General features: G+C 41.5%; 1 protein-coding gene across 2 annotated transcripts in view; it reads left to right on the forward strand.

The window, feature by feature from the left end:
• Positions 1–20,261, forward strand: part of LOC111144572 (microcephalin 1) — a 242,617-nt gene that overhangs the window by 46,569 nt on the left and 175,787 nt on the right. For both annotated transcript variants that reach the window (XM_022498928.1, XM_022498927.1), the window contains exon 8: positions 6,950–7,059. In XM_022498928.1, coding sequence (XP_022354636.1) covers positions 6,950–7,059 — 110 coding nt within the window. The remainder of the gene's footprint in view (positions 1–6,949; positions 7,060–20,261) is intronic.

Genomic DNA, 20,261 nt, shown 5'->3' on the forward strand with positions numbered 1-20,261 from the left:
AAATATAATCCACTTGGGGTGGGTTAATGATTTTTTTCTGTAATGAATCAAATAGTAACTATTTCACGTTTTGTGAACCAGGAGGCAAATCAAGATATGTAGGTAATGACCTAAAGAGAAAAAAAAGACATTTTTTACAAAATTTTTTATGGACACAAAGTTGAGTGCAGTTTTTGTTGTTGTTGTTGTTGTTTTGTGTGTGTGTGTGTGTGTGTGTGTGTGTTTCCCAATATAAGTCTAATTAGAAGAACGGGATTCTATTTTTGGGAAAGGAATAACTTTTCACATTACTTGGGGTTCAAATTGAGTGTTCCCATCATCAAACTTTACTGAGGTAGATGTACAATAAAATTTTAGGTGTTTTCCTTTGAAAATGCCTTTTCACACAGATACGCACTGCCAGATACTGTTACCAGGCCATAAGCAGATGGTTTTCATTGAGCACGTTCATTGCATAGAGGCCTTTTATGGAAATGTATCCATTAGTCTTCACTTGATACATGGTTTTCAATGTGTTCACCTGTTGCAGATGAAGGACTTCCAGTGAAGATTAGGCGGGAGCTCCTCAGTAGTGCCGTTGCATGGATGTCCTTGCCTGGAGGCCTAGGAAATGTGGACCGGTAGCTTGAGTGCAGGAAATATGGCCACATCACATTTGCACGGGAGTGGAGAGCGCGCTTCTTGTTTTAGCTTCTGACACCATAGGACAGAAACTGTAGAAAGCTCTTGACGTTACTCACCTGTTGAGATGGCTCTCCACCATCCATGGCACTGCTCCCGGAGCTCCTCAGACCACCTCCTGAGGTTGATTTTAATTGCCGAGTAAATAGAAGCTGACCGGACGTGCTGAATCAGTGCACGGTTGGGTCCTGCTTGTTTCTCAGTGACCCAGGCGACTGAGATGGTTCCAGGGGTGCCTCTGGCCAAAGCAGAAGGAAATCCTTCTCATGCCCACATCATCACCTTGTCCATCCATTGGTTTAATAGACGACTTTCATCTTGTCTGTGCTTGATAAAATTTTGCACGTCAATACAGACATGTGCTGGATCTCGGCAGTTTGGCCGTGGCCAACTATTAGATTTCTTTTTCACAGGGAGGAGTCACCAGCTATGAGAGGTTGGTGGAAGTTAGACTAGACTCCTGTAGTCTCGGACACACAGCGTTTACACTGACTGACAAGCAGATGGAGAACTGTCTACAATACAGACCTCTGTGCTCAAGTTCCAGGTCTTGCCCCTCAGGTGAACCCTCCATTCCTTATCTGAAAGGTGTACTAGCCACAGACAAAATTCTAGGTTATATGTTTCCGTAAACTTGTCAGCATCAGGCCACCAGATATCCTTTGACCCTGCAGTTTCTATAGGGCCGTTTAGGGATCAAGTCTTAGATGTCCTCCCCCCCGCCCCGGGATATGACTGCAGCTCATACTGGGTTATTCATGAATGGGGAGAGGGATCCCCTGTAATATATGAGCCAATCCAGTTTTCTTTCATTTTTTTTTTTTAAAGATTTTATTTATCTGACAGAGATCACAAGCAGGCAGAGAGGCAGGCAGAGAGAGGAGGAAGCAGGCTCCCTGCTGAGCAGAGAGCCCGATGCGGGGCTCGATCCCAGGATCCTGAGATCATAACCCAAGCTGAAGGCAGCGGCCTAACCCACTGAGCCACCCAGGCGCCCCAATCTAGTTTTCTTGAATCTGAATTTAACTGGAGAAACATTTCTGACATCCATTATGCAGATTAACAAACTGATGACATCACCAATTATAGCTCATTTCTTTGATCCATTTGCCAGTTAGCAGAATTTCTAATAAGAGTTGAGCAGAAGGGTTTGTAGGAGTTGTCTCGATGCAGTATTTGTTAACCTGGAGCGGGTGTTTTGGGTGGATGTGAATGAGTGCACATATTTGTATCCTGTAGTCTGTGCTGAAGTACGTATTTTAAATTACAGCCTTTGTGATAGGTTGTTCTGTCTTACTGCATTCATCCGGTGATAGAACACATGGTGTCTGTGCTGACTTCCCTTGGTCTGTGGTCACTGCCCATAGCTCTGGGTTGGGAAGATTATGAGGTTGCATCCTGGCTTTGTAGAGAAAAGCATAGTACTGTCTGCTTAAAGAATGATTCGTATGGCTCAGTATGGGGGTGCCTGGGTGGCTCAGTTGGTTAAACATCTTCCTTTGGCTCAGGTCATGATCTCAGGGTGCTGGAATTGAGCCCCGAATCCCGCTCCTTTCTCAGTGGGGAACCTGCTTCTTGTTCTCCCTCTGCTCTCCCCCTGCTTGTGCTCCCTCCTTCTTTCTCTCTCTCTCTCTCTCAAATAAAATCTGAAAAAATATTTCATATATATTTAATAAGAACTAAAGCCCATCCAATCATAGGCATTTAGATATTCAATATTTTGCATATTCTGAGGATTTCTTCAAGAGAAAGTGTGAATTACTATTATATCAAGTAACTAGGCACACTATATATGTATTTCTTAAATATTTTAAATTGAAGAGCAATGATTTCTCCTTTTAACAATTCAAGTGACACACAAGTATTGTATTGAGAAGAGTGTTTCTCAACCCTCTTCCCCACAGCCTGCCAGTCTACTTGCTGGAGGTCAGCAATCCCAACAGCTCAGCATAGATCAGTCAGCTTTAACCGGAAGGTTAGCTGCAAGGAAAGTGTTACAGCCCATCCATTATCTGATTGTTTGATTTGCTCATCTATTTCACTGAACCCTTAATGTTTGCTATTCACCTACAATGTCCAAAGTATTGGGATAAATACAAGGAGAGAGAAGGTTGATGTGAAGCTCTAGCCCTTTCCATTAACAGAGCTTAGATAGGGAAGATACAGTCTAGATAATTCATATGCAAGTATTAGAGAATTTGAAAGATGGAGAAGTTATTCCCAATGGTAAAGGTTATTTGGTATTAAACAAGATTACAAATGAAAGTCATATTTTAATGATCTCTATAGTGATTATAAAGGAAAAGATTCCACATCTTTTAATGATAATGATTGGATTTATTTTTATATTCATAAAGTGAACTTGATTTCTTAGTAGATGAATATACACCCCCCACCCCCCCACACACACATACACCCCCCCCCATTTGGTTAGTTGAGTTTTGTTTGCATAGAACACATGAATAACTTGCATATATCCCAAATCCCAAAAGTATATATGGAAAGAGTTTCTCCTAGGTGTCTTTCAAGGCTCTTTCTACAGTCTTAAGATTTTATATTCTACATTGTTCTTAAACAACTTGTTATTCAGATTTTGGGGATTCAGAAGAAATTTCTTGGTGGGATGTTTAAATTTTGGGATATGCTTTTTCATGTTAATTATATGGATTCTTAACCTTCAAAAGCCTTTTCACCTTTGGTACAGTTGGTCTTGCAGTGTGTTTTGTACCGATGAATGCTGAGTGTTTAGATGTTATCATTAGTACTAGTGTTAGTCTGGATTCTGTGTCTTGAAAGTAGGAAGTGGATATGCAGGAGGATAGATGGGGAAGAGAAGAATGTATTTCTTACTCCTCTTCTGTGAGCACAACAACCACATGAACCAAATTTGTCTTAAGGACATTTCTTTTTTTTTTTTTTTTTTTTTTTTTTTTTGATGTTATTTATTTATTTGACAGAGAGAGATCACAAGTAGACGGAGAGGCAGGCAGAGAGAGAGAGGGAAGCAGGCTTCCCGCCGAGCAGAGAGCCCGATGCGGGACTCGATCCCAGGACCCCGAGATCACGACCTGAGCTGAAGGCAGTGGCCTAACCCACTGAGCCACCCAGGCGCCCCTTAAGGACATTTCTTAAGTCTCCGAATTTTTCCACTTCTCTCCCTTTTGTAGCACTTAGGTTACCTATGTCCTTATGCTGCCTTAGCCTGGTTTTTCCTCTAGGAGTCAGTATCAAAACCACCTTTTAATCCTGCCCACCCCTGTTAGGTGAGTGGAGGAGGTAGTGATTTAACTAATTCCTACTGAGAAGTGAACAAGTTCACTTTCCAGCCTTCCTGGATGTATTTGTATACAATGACATCGTTAACCCAAACAGATTTCTAATTGATGAAATCTCGGGCAGTATAACTTAACGGTAAACATTCTGGGGCGTGAGGGTCTCCTCTCTCTGACCGTTTTTTGAAAACTAAGGGAATCACTTGTATCATGAAGTTGGAATGTCAATGAAGGGAGAGACAGGAGTCTAGGATTTTCAACCTTGACCCATAGATGGCTGATAACATTAAGCAAACAAGGACCAGGGGTGTGTTGGTTGAAATTTCTCTGTGACATTCAAGATAGAGGTGTGTTAGGTAGTAGAGGAGAGCTCATGACCACCTTGAGAAACTGCAGCACTTGAGCAAACAGCAGAGGTCATCAGAGGTGGGCGAGCAGGAAGATGGGAGGAAATATTTGTTCCTGGGCTGTGGTGAGGAATAAAATCTGGCTGCTCTCCCCTCCTAGCTTTTATAGTTACTTTGCATTTTCAGCTGCTTGTGGTTTACTGAAACATCCCCATTACAGAAAACATAGTAGCAAATCGCCACAGCTGAGTTTGCAGAGATGCTGTTTTACATACCACATAACTCAGAAGAGGAGTGATTCCCAACTCATGATGATTTGGCTTAATAATTTTCTGACTTTACTATTGTGGGGCCCCAACATGCGCTCAGTAGAAACTGTACTTGGAATTTTGAATCTGCATCTTTCCTGGGGCGAGTGACATGTGGTATAAACCACGTGCCTGTACAGTACAACACTCTTTCCATACTACCTTGTGATGCTGGTCAGCAGTAGCGAGCGAGTCGTAGCTTCCAGGCAAGCAGGCAGTCATGACGGTTAGTCACCCACACACTGACGACCACCTTCCCCTCCTACAAGGATTCTGTTGTCACTTTCAGTACAGTATTCATTAAATTGCCTCAGATAGTCAGCACTTAATCATAAAATAGGCTGTCTGTTAAGTAACATTGCCTAAATGTAGCCTCTTGTAAGTGTTCTGAGCATGGGTAAAGTAGGTTAGAGTAAGCGCTGATACTCGGTGGGCTAGGGCTATTAAGTGCATTTCAACTTCTAATATTTTCAACCTAGAATGAATGCGTTTATCTGGAAAAACCTCATTTTAAGTCAAGGAACATCTGTTCTCGTATCATTTTGTGATACATTTTGTGAGAAAATGTGAAAATGCCATTAGTAATATTAGTCTTAAGTTTTAAGAGGTTGTGATATATTTTTTAGATCTTTATCTTTACAGAATGTTTCACAACCTCTTGTTTTAGGCTAGAACTGAAGCAGGTGGCTGTAACAATGGTTTTTGACATAGACACATTAGCAAGCAGGAAACTCATGGTGCATTAACAAGAGTGTGTTGGATTCTAAATTATATCTGTAGTCCTCTACATTTCTTATTTTTTTTTTACTTATTTTTACATACTCTTGCTTTCAGTAAACATTTAGATTAAAAAAAAGAATAGTGGGTGCAATTAATATTTATTCTAATATTCCAATTACTTATAATCTTAGATCTTGAAGATCAGAAACCTTGTAACCATATCCTGCCCTAGGAGTTAGAAATTCTAGGTGTTTTTAAACAGTGATTGTGGAATGTAGTGGAAAGTGATACATGTAGATAGATATTCTTACCTTCAAAATGAGTAAAAGAAGCAGTGTTTTTAGAATAAACAATCAATTGCAGAATGCATGTCCAGTAGCCCATCTCCTCAGTAAGGTCTGTGGTTAGCTTGCCAGGACAGAAGTGGAATATACCTCAAATATAAAAGATAACCGAGGAGATAGGGGAGTCAGCAGGTGATTGGTTTGAGTATCTCTAAAAGGGATTTAGTATTGGGGTTTAGTCTAAGGTCTTTCAGAACCTAACCTCAACACACTTTTAGAGTCCAAGTTGCAAATAGCAAGTAGTTTGAATTCAAGAAAATATTTAACCATTGTTGTGCATTTTGTTTTCACTTAACCAGAATCCTACTTTTTTTTTCTTCAAGATTTTATTTATTTGACAGAGGTCACAAGTAGGCAGAGAGGTAGGCAGAGAGAGAGGAGAAAGCAGGCTCCCCGCTGAGCAGAGAGCCCAATGTGGGGCTCGATTCTAGGACCCTGAGATCATGCCCCGAGGCGAAGGCAGAGGCTTTAACCCACTGAACCACCCAGGCACTCCCAGAATCCTACTTTTGAAAGAAGAGTTAGAACTTTCAAATCAGACCCTCCAAAATTAGTCGTAACTGTTTTATTAGAGCATCCTATTTTATCTGAAATATTTGCAAAGCAATCATTCTCATGTTGTATGATTTTTAGTTTCTGATGGCATGACGTGTACTTTTTGCCTTGTATTATATTTACTTTTGAAGTCTGCATTATATATTGGGTTGTAAACTCCCCAAGAGTAGGATCAGTGCTTGTGCATCTCTGCATCTCCAGTGGGTAACCCCTGATTATTAGACACTGTTGATAAAAGCATCAGTGACTGACTAGTTGGACGATGTGGATGATGGGTTGTGTGGAATGGCTCATCATCACTTCACTGTGCCTGGGACATGAGGGTCCCCTAGGCTGCCATTTGCCTTTTATGCATTATTCTGTTGTTCATTTTGGATCATTATGTAAAAATCTAAAAACTGGGGATGGAGTAGAGCCTAAGGTACGGGCAGACATTTTCTCTCATTGCCCACTGGACGGATGGGTTTCTGTGGAGCTGGTATGTCATCACTGGACAGGCAAGCATTGTTTCTGACCTTGGAGTTAAGTAATTGCTGGGGACTGTAGTAGATAAACTTGAAGTCCTAAACAGATCTCACAGAGCAAGTATGTGAAGTTTATTTAAAAGGACTGGCGCTTTCATCTTACCAGTATGCATAAGTTAATTTTTATTTTGCTTAAGTTGCATTAGTATTCAGTCCATGTAAAGTTCTAACTAATCTTCAAATCCTCTTGGATTTCAGGTGTAAAAAATGGACCAACAAGGCGTGATGTTTTAGATGCCTCATTAGAAGCCTGTAAGGACCGCACCAGACCTCACGAGGCATCGAAGAGAAGAGGGAAAGCTCAAAAGGTTGGTGTGTAAAAGTATTGTTTTAAACTTTCCAGTGCCACTCCGTCATAACGTTCAACTCTGGGTTAATGTCACTTAAACTAGTCCAGCTTGTCCAGCTTGTATTTTACTTAAAAGATTAATAATGGGTGAATGTTGGCAAAGTCTGACAGCAACCCTGAGAGCATGGGTCACATTCGGGACGGAGGATTAGTACTGGTAGAGCAGGCTTTGCCCCCACTTTGCCGAAGCAGTTCTTGCTATAAAAACGCCAGCAGCTTCTCTCAAGCTAAGGGTGTCCGTTGCGCCAACGATTGTTTTGTAATCAAATAAACATTCACTAGGTAGGAGGGGAGAACCTGAGCTGGCGAAGGCTTGACTTCAGGCCATCGGAGTGAAAGGTCCCCGTGGCATTGTGCTTCAGCTCTCGACGCTGGCTCTCATCATGCAGCACCCTATGTGAATAACGTAAGGAGGATTTAACATTTTCTGATTCTTCAGCCTCTGCCTTCATGGCTTAAATTTTTAAAATTAGCCATTCGTTATCTTACACCTCATTCATACAAGGCCGAGAAAGCATCATATGTTGAAACCTGATTTCCACACGATAGGGGAACGGCCGTGATAAACAAGGAACAATCTGAAAAGAAGCAACGACACCACTTAAAGGGCACTGGGGCGTCCCTGTCTTCCGACCAAACATGGGGGGCAGATACTACCTGAGGAAAAGAAACACTGACATCTTCCTTATACTGGCTACAGTTAGAGATGTTTAAAATTACAGATGCCATGAAAGTCTACGAGGTAGAAACTTTGACTTCTTTATCGATGTGTTCTGGTTTGTCTCAGAAAAAAATAAAAAGCACAGAACAGGACTCCCCAGATGGAAGGAATCACCTGTCAGGTGTAGCAGTAGATCTGCTGGGAGGGTGTCACAGTCCCCTCACATGGGAGCGGTGTAGGTGACACCAGGCTGCTAGTGTCCTGTGCTCTGGCTGTCGTGAGCATCCCTGCACCTGCCGCAGTGCCGTGCCTCATGTGACAGCCCATATGCACCCCTCCTTTAGACGGCCATGCTTTCAGGTATTATGTACCCACTACACACCTCCCAGGGGTATTTTCTTATGCAAACAGGTGTACCGACTCATCTCTTTCTTGGTATTATGCCTGTATTTAAACCAAAAAAAGTGCCCAGTTAACACTGATTACTTATTACCATAAAAATCCTTCACCCTGTCTGATCACAAAGCATGAGGTTTAACTTGGAAGTTAATATTTCAAACGTTTGACCTCGCCTGGCTTCTGCCTGGGTCACCCTGCACTGGGTCCGTGGAAGATCATGGGTTGGAGACGTGGGTCCTGGACGGGAGCATCGTCCCTTCGTTTTTACAAAGCCTCTTGCCCTAAAGGGCCCCTGAAGTGGGGGAACCCCCGTGTGCCCTGCCCTTCCCAGCATGATTGTATGCCTCGAGTGATAAATGCTACACCAGTGGGGAGTGAAGGGAGCGTCTGTGTCGAGGGTTACTAATAAAACAGGTGGGTAAAAGGGAAAAATACAGAATAATGTAGACATGCCTTCAACTGACAGGCTCAGGAACAAAAAAAGAGTTAATAAATTTAGTTATGTCACTTCCTTACATTTGTTTTAACTTTTGTTTTGAAAATATTTTGTCACATTACTTAAAAAATTTTATATTTTGGTTTTTTATCGAAGAATAGTAGACACACGGTGTTTATTTCCCTGAAACATGAGTTTTAAGTGTACAACATAGTGATTTGACAACCGTATATGCTATGCTGTGCTCCCCCCGTGTGTAGCTACCATCTGTCACCACACACGCTACCACGGACCGTATTCCCTGTGCTGCGCCTTCAGTCCCGGACTGACTCATCCTGCAGCAAGAGGCCCGTAGCTCCCACTCCCCTTCACCCATTTTGCCCATCCTTCCACCCCTTCCCCTTTGGCACCCACCTGTTCTCTGTATTTATGGGTCTGTTTCTGCTTTTGTTTGTTTTTTCCATTAGTTTTGGTTTTTTTGAGATTCTATATATAAGTGAAATCATACATATTTGTCTCTCTCTGTCTGACTTATTTCACTTAGCCTAACATCTTCCAGTGCCATCCATGTCATTGCATTTGGCAAGATCTCATTCTTTTTCATGCCTGAGTAGTATTCCATTGTGTGTGTGTGTGTGTGTGTGTGTGTGTGTGTGTGTGTGTGTGTGTGTGATGGTATCTCCTTTATACATTCATCTGTCAATGACCGTTGGGTTGCTTTCATATCTTGGCTATTGTAAATGATGCTGCAATAAACCTAGGGGTGCACATATCTTTTTGAGTTAGTGTTTTGTTTTCTTCAGGGAAATACCCAGGAGTGCAATTACTGGATCATACGGTATCTTTATTTTTAATTTTTTGAGAAACCTCCATACTGTTTTCTGCAGTGACACTCCTACCAATAGTGCACAAGGGTTTCTTTTTCTCTCCATCTTTGCCAACACTTATTTCTTGTCTTTTTGATTCTAGTCATTATGACAGGTGTGAGGTGATACCTCCTTGTGGTTTTAATTTGCATTTCCTTGATTATCAGTGGTGTTGAGCATCTTTTCATGTATATGTTGGCCATTTGGATGTCTTCTTTGGAGAAATGTCTATTCAGGTCCTCTCCTATTTCTATTTCTATTTTATTTTTATTTTATATTTTTTGAGAGAGAAATTGTGCATACAAGCAGGGGGTGGAAGGGGCAGAGGGAGAGAGAGAGAATCCCAAGCAGACTCCACGCCCAGTGTGGAGCCTGATGTGGGATTGATCTGAGGATCCTGAGATCATGACCTGAGCTGAAACCAAGAGTCAAACACTTAACTGAGTCACGCAGGCATCCTGTCTCATGGCTTTTCAAATTTTTGTCCTTATGTATTTCCTCGTTTCCTTCTGGATATTTTCTACTGATTTCTTTTCCATTCTCCCTTTCCCTCTTTATATATCTATTCTGATGGTAAACATATATTTGGTTTTTAAGTCCCATTTATTGTATTTTTCAGTTCTCATATTTTTTTTTTAAAGATTTTATTTATTTTTTTTTGACAGAGACACAGTGAGAGACAGAACACAACCAGGGGGAGTGGGAGAGGGAGAAACAGGCTTCCCACAGAGCAGGAAGCCCGATGCAGGGCTTGATCCCAGGACCCTGAAATCATGACCTGAGCCGAAGGCAGAGGCTTAACCCACTGAGCCACCTAGGCACCCCCAGTTCTCTTAATTCTGTTTGGATGTCTTTTTGTCCTCTCTAGTTCTCTACCAAAATTATTAATCTTGTCTGTCTTTGAGCACAACAAATATTTATTTTGAAATCTCTACCAGGTAACTCCATTTTCTGGCTGCATTTAGTTTCTGTCTTTATAATCTGTTGTTTCTCTTTGTTTTCAGTCATGTGTTTCTCTAATAAGCCTGGTTATTTTTTATTTAGTTTCTTACCAGGAATTGAGATGATTTGAGGTCAGGCTTCTAACTCTGTGAGGCCAACTGTCCCCCCTGGGGAAAATGGCCTTCAGATGCTGTCCCACCTCAGAAATTGCCCCCTTCTGTGCTTCACCGTCTCATCAGCTCATCTGTACCTTCAGATAGCTAGTGTTTGCTTGCTTGCCTGTATCTTGTCAGCTTTACTGATTTTTCACAGCAGGGAGGTTGTTCTGAACTACTCAGTTTACCATTCTTGGAAATAATGAGTGAATTTTAACAACTATTAAAAAACAAAAAAACCAAGGTGGAGACAGAACAAATCCTCCTCTGAGAACAGAGCAGTGAGAGACTAAGTCAACGGCAAGGATTTTTAAGTTGAACTTTCAAGTCACTGGTTGCAACAGACACAGTAAACATCTCTTGAATACTGAAAACAAAAAGAATTCAATAAAGAATTATAGAATCTCAGAATAATAGCCACCATTGGAGGGTTTTAGTTTAGGACCTGTTTTTAGTGGGAGAAGTGAATTTTTAAATCGGTGGGAAACTATCTTTTTTAGAATCATTACTTTAAATATGTTTATAAATGTGTTGAATCTCTTTTAATTTGAGAATCCAGCTAAGCAGTTTCATACCTCTATAATCTTATAATATGTACATTAATGACAAGGAGACATATTCCTCCCATCTTTTCAGAGGGAGAAAATGTAACATGTTATGACCAATCTTAACCTGTTTTCTGTTACTTACTTAGTATTGTCAGACATGAAGTCCGAAGAAGCTAAATATAAGACAAATGCTAGTCTTGTGGTAAATGTATATGAGAATTCTTTTTCTACAGTTTTTCCATCTATTCTACTTCTGTCATTTTTGTTGTTCAAAATATTATTTTCTTCAGCAAAATTTTTCTTGTAAGGTAAATCATCACCTGGATGCTTTTCACAAGTAGCCGTGTTTTAAAACCGCATTTGGGAGCCACCTCTGCCAATCAAGGGCATCCCCTTAGAGAACAAGCTGTGGGTCAGAGCCCAGAAATGTGTTAGCTGCCTTACGTGAGCTTGGAGGCTTCGAGGGAAACGGAGGCCCGAATACCTCATAATATGAGTATACTTATTTTGACAGTGGTTAAAGAAAAAAGGAAGAAGAAAAAGAGAAAGAAAAGACACACCAGATCACAAATGCTTTGATTTCTACAAGTTTCTTAGGTAGAGGACAAACGATGAGTAATGGCTTGCGTATGTTCCAATAATGGCTTAGTCTCACATTTCTTCCAGGGTATGAGCCTCTAAGGACACCGACTGTGTCCTGTTCCTCTTAAATACAGAGTACCACATGCAAAAGAGGTGTTCAGTAAGTATTTGCTGAGTAAATAAGGGATACATTTCCCTTCTGCTGTTTGAGTGAACATGCTATCCCATTTCTGGTGCTTTTAGCCATCACACAATGTCATGATCATCTCAGTGTCCCTCATTTGTTTCCAAGGGGTCTTCCCAAACTTGTAGGATGGTCTTGTATCAGTGTAAGTGGGAAGGTTTTGCATGACAGTATGTTTTGCTAAAAGCATCGATCCCGGCACCGGGCGACCTGTGTTCCAATCCCAGCTCCGCTGCATATGGGTTCTATCACGTTGACTTAGGTACTTAATATTTCTGTGTCTCTGCTTCCTCATACATAAAACAGGCATTATATTAGTGCCAGTCACAGAAGTTTTTTGCTAATGAAATGTGTTGAAATACACAGCGTTAAAGATGGTATCTAGTATACAGAGGCACTCAGTAAATGTTGGCCAGGGTGGGTGACAGTGATGCCCACATACTGATCGTCTCTTGTTCTGCAGCTATGACTCCGAGTTGACTGGGTAGGTCTCTGTCACTCTGCTTGCTCACTTCCCTACTCCCCAGAGACGGCCATGTGTCTTTAATTAAAATGGCCTTCAAATTCCAGGATGTTCCAAACGATGTCTCTTCCTGCATTTATTGACCACAGCCATACCTGGGCCAAAACAGGATCTCTGGGCACAGAGGGAAGGAGATTCGGGCTTTTATTTTTTGTTTTAAAACTCCCCGCCTGGCTCAGAGATGATGGCCAACCATTCTGGTGAGAACCTCTGTTACATGGGGCTGCATCTCTTTGAGCCATTGGTGTGAAATTACCCGTCACCAACCCCAAGGGGCAAGAGTCATGGGTTTGTAGTCTTTTGGTGATTTGCTTCTGCAAAGTTCCCAACAAATACTTTTTGTTTTTTCTAATATCATTAGAACCATCTGAAAGTAACCAAGATCTGCTAATGGACCTGTGGGAGCTCTATGTAACGTGCTAATTCTTACCCTCTAGAGCTGCCATTCTTGAGCACAATGACCTCTTTTTGGATTGAGTCTTCTGTATAAATTGAATTTTCTATTCACCCTCACACAGAGGGGCTAGCAAGAATGTCTTGGAGAGTTCTGATCATGCCTTGGTTGTGGAGGCGGTGGAGAGGAAGTTGTAGTTCATCAGCTTCTCTCAAGAAGGACGCTTGTGTTGGAGGGAGGCTGGAGGAAGGAATGGAGAGGAGAGGCTGTCTGGGGACAGGGATGGGACGTAGAAGCCTTCTTAAACAGAGAAAATGGGCTGTGTGAGCCACTTTTTGTGAAAACAGATTATTTTCCCTAATAGCATCTCTATTCTGAGAGGCCCCTGAGTGAGCACTTCACTGCTCTGGAGAGCGATATTTTATGAATGTACTTCTGCCGTTTGCAGTAATTCCAGGACTTTGGCTGTTTGCCACTAGATAGTGGACTTGGCTGGAAGCGTATAAGCTTGTGGGTTGTTTTGTTTGTAAGTATAACTGTCAAGTTGCAATAGCAGTGACTCATCCCAATGACAGGTGATATTTATTTTGTTTCTTGAAAATTCAGCACGAGTATGTTGTTACTACCCGCTTAGGGGAATTGCCACACTTCCTCGAGCATGACACCCTTTACAAATGTCCCCATAAATAATTACCCATTGTTCAGACCTGCTGTATTCAGTCAGATAGGCACTCATCTCCTGTGTAGGGCCTTTGAGTGCAGATAATATGAGAGGTGAGCTTACAAAGATTGAAGTTGATTTCTAACAGGTGTATAAATGATGACCTGTAATTGCTTTGATAGATCACTTTTGGCAAAGCGTACCCAGAGTCAGTGGTGACGGGAATGTGCTCGTTATGACAGGTGTTGCATCCCCCAACAGATGTTACTTTGCGAAGCTATCTGAAAACCAGCTGCCTCTCAGTGGTGCAACAATGCTTTGGACTCCCATTAGTGGGTTTTTTTTTTTTTCTTGTTATACGAGAAAAAAATATTTATGTAAGAAACATTAAAAAAGAATCTTCAAAGAGCACTGCCTTCTCTTTACCATGTTTTCTGTGTTCAGTACAGAAAAAAGGATTTTGCCTGTATTATCAAATGTGTGCTTTGTTTTGGATCGGAAGTGGTGGAGATGAGGGATAGTCAGGATGGCTCTGAGTCACGTTCTCTTGTGCCACGGGTGGTCACCGTGGGCCACAAAAAGCTAGATGCCCGCATCGTACTCTGCCCAGCAGGAGAGGTGTGTGAGGCCCCGCATGGGGAACTGGAAGCAGTGTGTCTATGAGCCGCTGGTACGCATCCCCTGGGCCAGGCAGACAAGAGATGACCATTCCAGGTATAAAGAGAGCCACTCGTTGGTAAGGCATGCTTGCTAAATGACAGTAAACCGTGGCCACCTGGTTTAGTCTCTTTCAGATCTGCAGAAACTCAAAATAATTTGCTTAAGTAGCAAATCTCAGTATTTACATTAAAAAAAAAAAAATCAACTGAACAGATTCTTTGTGCGTAAAGGAAATGATAGATCAGTCAAAGATGCCCAATCCTGTGTCTCCCTAGTGAAAACGCTTACTCTCTGCTGGGCAGCCAGCGTGAAGGGAAGTGTGCGCACATACGCGTTAATTCTCTTCCCGACACCTCCCTGCCTCCACCTCCCCCTGCATCCACTCGACGCTCAGACGATTAGTCCGGGCTCATCATGGTTACTCTGTTCCTCTCACCAGTAATGAGTTTGGGAATATGACTCACTTCTGCCCAATAAGATGTGAAGGGAAGTCTTACTGGGAGGTTTCTGGAAAAAGTGTTTTCTCATTCGAGATAGCCCTGGGAAGAAATGCTCTCCTGCTCCTCAGAGCTTTGTTATGGCTGGATGTGTCTCCTGGAAATGCCTCAGCCTCAGGACCAAGCCAAAGAGTGAACCGAAGAAAGGAAGTGGGGGGAGGCCTGCAAATCTTATGGCTTATTTCCACTGACATCAGAGATGTGTGAACAAGGGACAAGTTGTCTCGTATGTCATGCTCCTAAAATGGGCGAGATCGTACACACAGAGGAAGCATAGCTGTGTACACTTGTCCAAAAGGCTGGATGTCACCATAAACGTGGGTGGCTTTCCCAAGCAGGTTTTTCTTGTCTTCTCTGGGGGAACAATAATCCTCTCCAGTGATAAGATATTTATTACTGCTCCTTTTGTGAGGTCTAGTCAAGCCTTCTTACTCATTCTTAGAGGTATTCCTTTCCAAATAATATTAGAGCTATAAATTATTGGGTATTAATCCAGGATAATTTAGTAGCTTTAAAAAGGATGGGAAAACACCGTTATGGAGAAGGAAAGTGGTTAACTCCAAGTGTGACAGATAAAACCACAACTCAAAATCAATGAGGCATTGTTATGGCCTTTGTTAAAAAAATAAAATATGAGGCATTTCAGATAGATTTTGGCATATGCTTTTGTGGCTTTTGGACATGAGTTAAGATTTAGTTAATGTATCAGTGATGAGTCTGTGAAAGAACATAATATAGTATAGAACGGCCTTCAAACGTGGTAGCTCGGTCTGGAGCCCTTCTTATTCTGGTCTTCATTATCAGTGATTTTCAGTTTTGAAAAAAAATTTTTTTGGAAGGTAAGTGGTTCTATTTTTTTTTTTTGCATAAACGTCTTCCACTTTTTACTTTTAAATAAATCCACTGGCTATCATCTAATTCTGCTCATTTAATAAAAGGCACTGGCATCTTTCCCAACATTGACCAGGTTATGGCTTCTTCCTCTTTTTTCTTTTGGTATTTTTTTTACTGTGTCATTCCAGTTTTTTGGGTGAGGATTTAACACAACGCAACACAGTTTCTGGGACACTAGGAATCAGAGACGGTTGAGGAGGGTTGCAGTTTGTGGTGTGACCCCTGTGGGTCAAGGGTAGAGCCGTGTTTGATTCAGAATAATAGCAGTGGCCTGGAAATCCCATGGATTTGCCTGTGTTCCCCCAAATCTATCCCATCTGCTTCCTAAGGGCCAGATTTGGTCAGTGTAGGGCTGTATTTGGAGTGGTCTGTAAAAGGAGCTTCTGCCCTTCCCTGAGACTTACGTGGTTTGAGCAAGTTTCTTTCCAGGGTCACACCAAAGGGTTCAGTCTCAGAAGCCCAGTGACTGTCTCTGTGTGTAGGTGACAGCATGTGACCAGGACCGGCTCTCCACTCCCCTGCCCTCCTTGATCCCCTTCTCCCACCATACACCGTGTGGACTCAGAGACTTACTTCGTAGGTGATAATTCACTGCTGTTGTGTGTTTGGAGAGGAGGGTGCTCACATGGTCCCCGATTCGGCCACAGAGGGAGGCCCCTGCGAGCTGTCCTCCTTACTCGCTCTGTTCTTCTTTAAGTACTACCGTTTCTAGAATATGAAGGTATCCTACACTCATATTTACCTTCCCTGCCCTGGCCGCGTTTCTCTGTGGAACGCAGTTCTGCTGAGAGGAGAACGGACTGTGTAAACACAAGGTCTGGCATTCGGCATCCTCATCCGTGGGGGCCGCTGTAACAGAACACCCCAGACTGGGTGGCGTGTAAACAACGGACATTTATTTCTCACAGTTCTGCGGTCTGGGAGGCTGGGATCAAGGTCCGGCAGATTCGCGGTTTGGTGAGGGCCGGCTTCTTGGTTCATCTTCTGTATCCTCACATGGCCCAAGGGGCAGAGAAACTCCCTGGGGACTCCCGAGTGGGCAGGAATCCCACGCATGAGGCCTCCACCCTCACGACCTCGTCACCTCCCTAAGACCCCACCTTCAAATCCATCACATTGGGGTTAGGGTTTCACCATGTGGACTTTGGGGACACAAACATTCACTCAGGAACAGTGCCCTCATGGCACTGAGAGCCTCGCTGCCGCCCGTTCCGCATACTCAAAGCCCGGAGATGTGCGTGTGTGTGGACACCAGAGGGGTTTTAGTGTTAGATTTTAAGTTTGCTGGATAAAGCATCCCAGTAAATGAGATGACATATGTGTATTGCTTTTTTTTTTTTTTTTTTAACATATGGGTATTGATGAATAACTTGGCTGTACATTTTCTCTATGCTTTTTTTTTTACTATAAAAAGTATTTTTATATGCAAGTATTCAGAGTTCATACTCATGCATTGTTGATCACTATTATTGTGTTATTTGAGAGCATTTAGAAATGGCTTATATGATTTAGAAATATGAAGTCTCTGTAATCCTCCTAATGGAAAATAAATTTCACATAAGGGAAAAAAAGATATAAGGGAAGACAATTAGGTTATGAAAAGCTTAAAAAAATAAAATTAAAGATTTTTGCCGCATTTTTTGGCAGTGAACCCAGCTATAGAGCATAGAATTTATCATCAGATTAAAAAGTGGATATTAGTGAAGTGTAAACCTGGCGATTCACAGACTCATACCCCTGGGACTAATAATACATTATATGTTAATAAAAAATAAAAAAAAATTTAAAAAGTGGATATCAGCAATACAAAGCATACATCTAGGGAGCTGTGTCTTCAAGAAACCTACATTCTCTTGGATCCAGAGTGAGTCTTAAGACACTTTAAGTGATACAGCTTCTAGGGAGTTAGAGAATAGAATATCTTCAGGAAGCAATTTAAGGACATTTCCAGAATTTATCTCTTGTCATATTTGATCCACTCTTTTATATTTTCACTACATTAAAAGTTCATGTAAACATCTGATTCCAGTACTGCCCATGTATATCTGTGAGCTATATTTCTAGTGAGCAGAACCAAGAATCTTGGTAAATGTGCCGATCATTTCATTTCACTTCTTTTTTAGGAGAAGGTGTTTCACTGTTTACTTATGAAATGGTACCTAAACCCGAAACCCATTTTGAAGAAGGTTTAACTTTTAAAATGTTTTTGTTGCTAATAAAACAAGTATGTTTGTTTAATTTGACCTACCTTTGATAATACTAAAACAAAAGCAATCAGACTGTTTCCTAAAGAGTTATATTTTCTTCCACCACTGACTGCTTTAGAACTTCCAGAAGGTGCTTTCGCTGAAATTAACACGCAGTGTTTTATATTTGTGATTTGTTTCTCACTGTTTGGTCGATTAGTTCGCAGGATTGCCTTTCAGTGTTTTCTTTGATTCCTCTTTGGTGCTGTGTAACTGTATTTGGACAAGTGCTTTTCCTTTTTAAGGAACAGAGCCCTACAGTTGTTTTTTTCTCTCTCTGTAATAGGCGTTCTATAATTGATATCCTTGAATGTGCGAGTAGATGTGAGTAGTGGAAGAGTAGGAAAGTTTAATTTTATATTAATATATTGCAAATCATAAGGTAAAGATTTCAACTTTTCTGCAGTCTGTCCATATAATTTTATCATACTTCTTAAAAAATTCTGAGATCTTCATACTTATAACTAGAATGTTAAGATACATGCTTTACGCTCATGTTTCTTCTCATGTCTGATGAATGCAATTAAACCTGTGACCTCCGCCATCTCTCATCCAGACTGTATTTTTTTGCAATAGCTTATTATTATATCTTTTGACCTTATGTCCTATTCTTTCATAATTCTTCCCAAAATATATCTTCTTTGCTGTTTTAAGGAAGCTTTTGTAAAATTGATCTTGCAACTGACATCTTGTTGAATCCACACAGACTACTCTCCGATTCTCCATGGAGCCACTGATGTCATGAATATTTCTTTGTGTTGTTCGTTCATCCTGTCTAGGATATCTGTCCTACCCTATCTGTCAAACTCTTTCTTTCTCAAAGTCTAGGCTTGGTCACATTTTTCTTTAGATTGTCCCCCTCCAGAACAGGATCCTTTTTTTCTCATATCACTATCATCTGGTTTTGTGCTTGATATGTTATTGTGGCTCATTTAGTATTTAAAGATTGAGTATTCAGTATCTTGTATCATTCTTTCTTAGGAATTGGATGATTCTGCTTCTATTGATTATTGAATGACTTCTCATCTTTTCATCACTTTTTATTCAAAACTGACCAAAGAGGATAAACTTGACGTTTGAAATTAAAACTTCTGTAGATCTAATGAGATTATTGCTTCTTGAGTAACCATGACCTTTATCAAAACTCTGTTCCCAGGTGTTAAAAAAAATATGTTGAAGATGTGAAGGACAACGTGTACTAGGCAGTTAAGGAGATGATTTTATTCAGAGCATTGTAATGCAGAGATCACTCCTTAATGAGGAGTGCTCAGAGCAAAGGTGAAAGCTGGGGTTTCATAGTCAGGTAAGCAAGAGTGTCATTAGGGAGTCTTTGGAAACCAAGAAGAAGGACGAAGACAGTCTTACCTGAGTCATGAAGGAAAATGGTGGCGATGGGTCTTTTCTTGGATTTTTGGGGAGCAGAGTGGTCCTCGGGGTTAACCTTTTCTTTAAACACAGTCGGAAGACCAGCCCCGTTTTCCAGGAGATCAGAGCTTGACATTCCTGTTGTCAGTGTTACCATCTTTCAAAATGGATGTCATTCCTCCCTGAATAACTGAGAGGCAGTCATAACCTTGGAGGCAAAATTGAGTCTTAAGAATGACTTGAGGACTTTTACTGGTACTTGTTCTATCTGTTGAGAGGTGATGGCAAAGGTCAGTTTTAGCGTCCTGGAGATTAGGCATCTTAAACTACTATCCCTAAAATGAAAAGAACTGGCAGAACTTTATACAGAAGGTTATAGTCTAGTCTAGAGTCAGGAGCTGAGCCCCGAGGGGACCTGACCATGGGTCCCAGAATTGGTTTCACAGCATGGCTTACTGTCTCGAGGGTCTCGAACCAGGTGTGGTTACCTGTCCTAAAAGGCATGCATAACCTGAGAGTTGTGCCACACTTTTACATGGCCTGTCCAGAGAGGATCCTGCTCACTGTGGTCACACGGGCTTCAGTGCTCTGGGTTTCTTCAAACCTGGACAGAAGGGTCAGTTTCAAGTTCACTAGAGCCCAGACAAGATCAGGGCAGTCAGGTGCTGGTACTTGGTGATGCCGAATCAGGTTGGAAACAATTTGGAACATGAGTTCGAGAGGTTGTAGCCATGTAGTGCAGGAAGCCACGGGAATTGGAAATATGGTAAGAATTGATAATTTGGGCATGGTAACAGGAATGGGGCCACTATGCAGGTAGGGATGGAAATTGTTTTTTCTGTAGGGGAGAAGGAAGTCAAGTGAATCTTTACCAGAGAAAATGGAGTTTTCACATCTGTCAGTTCCCTGCAGGGTACAAAGAGGTGCAAAATAACTCAGACAGTGAACATGGCTAGGATCTGATATCCTGGAATGGTGTAGTGTAAACAATGCATAGTTTCCCACAGAGACACAATTTTTTTTCCCATAGTCCCTCCTCTAATAATCAAAGAGAGATTATTTATGATCACAAAATAAGACTGGTCTCATTATATTTATTTACATAGGTGTAGCAAGAATAGTTCTCAGGAAGTTTTCATAAGGAATCT

This window comes from Enhydra lutris, unplaced genomic scaffold (assembly GCF_002288905.1).
Source record: "Enhydra lutris kenyoni isolate GAN:26980312 unplaced genomic scaffold, ASM228890v2 scaffoldscaffold11, whole genome shotgun sequence".
Classification (NCBI taxonomy): domain Eukaryota; kingdom Metazoa; phylum Chordata; class Mammalia; order Carnivora; family Mustelidae; genus Enhydra; species Enhydra lutris.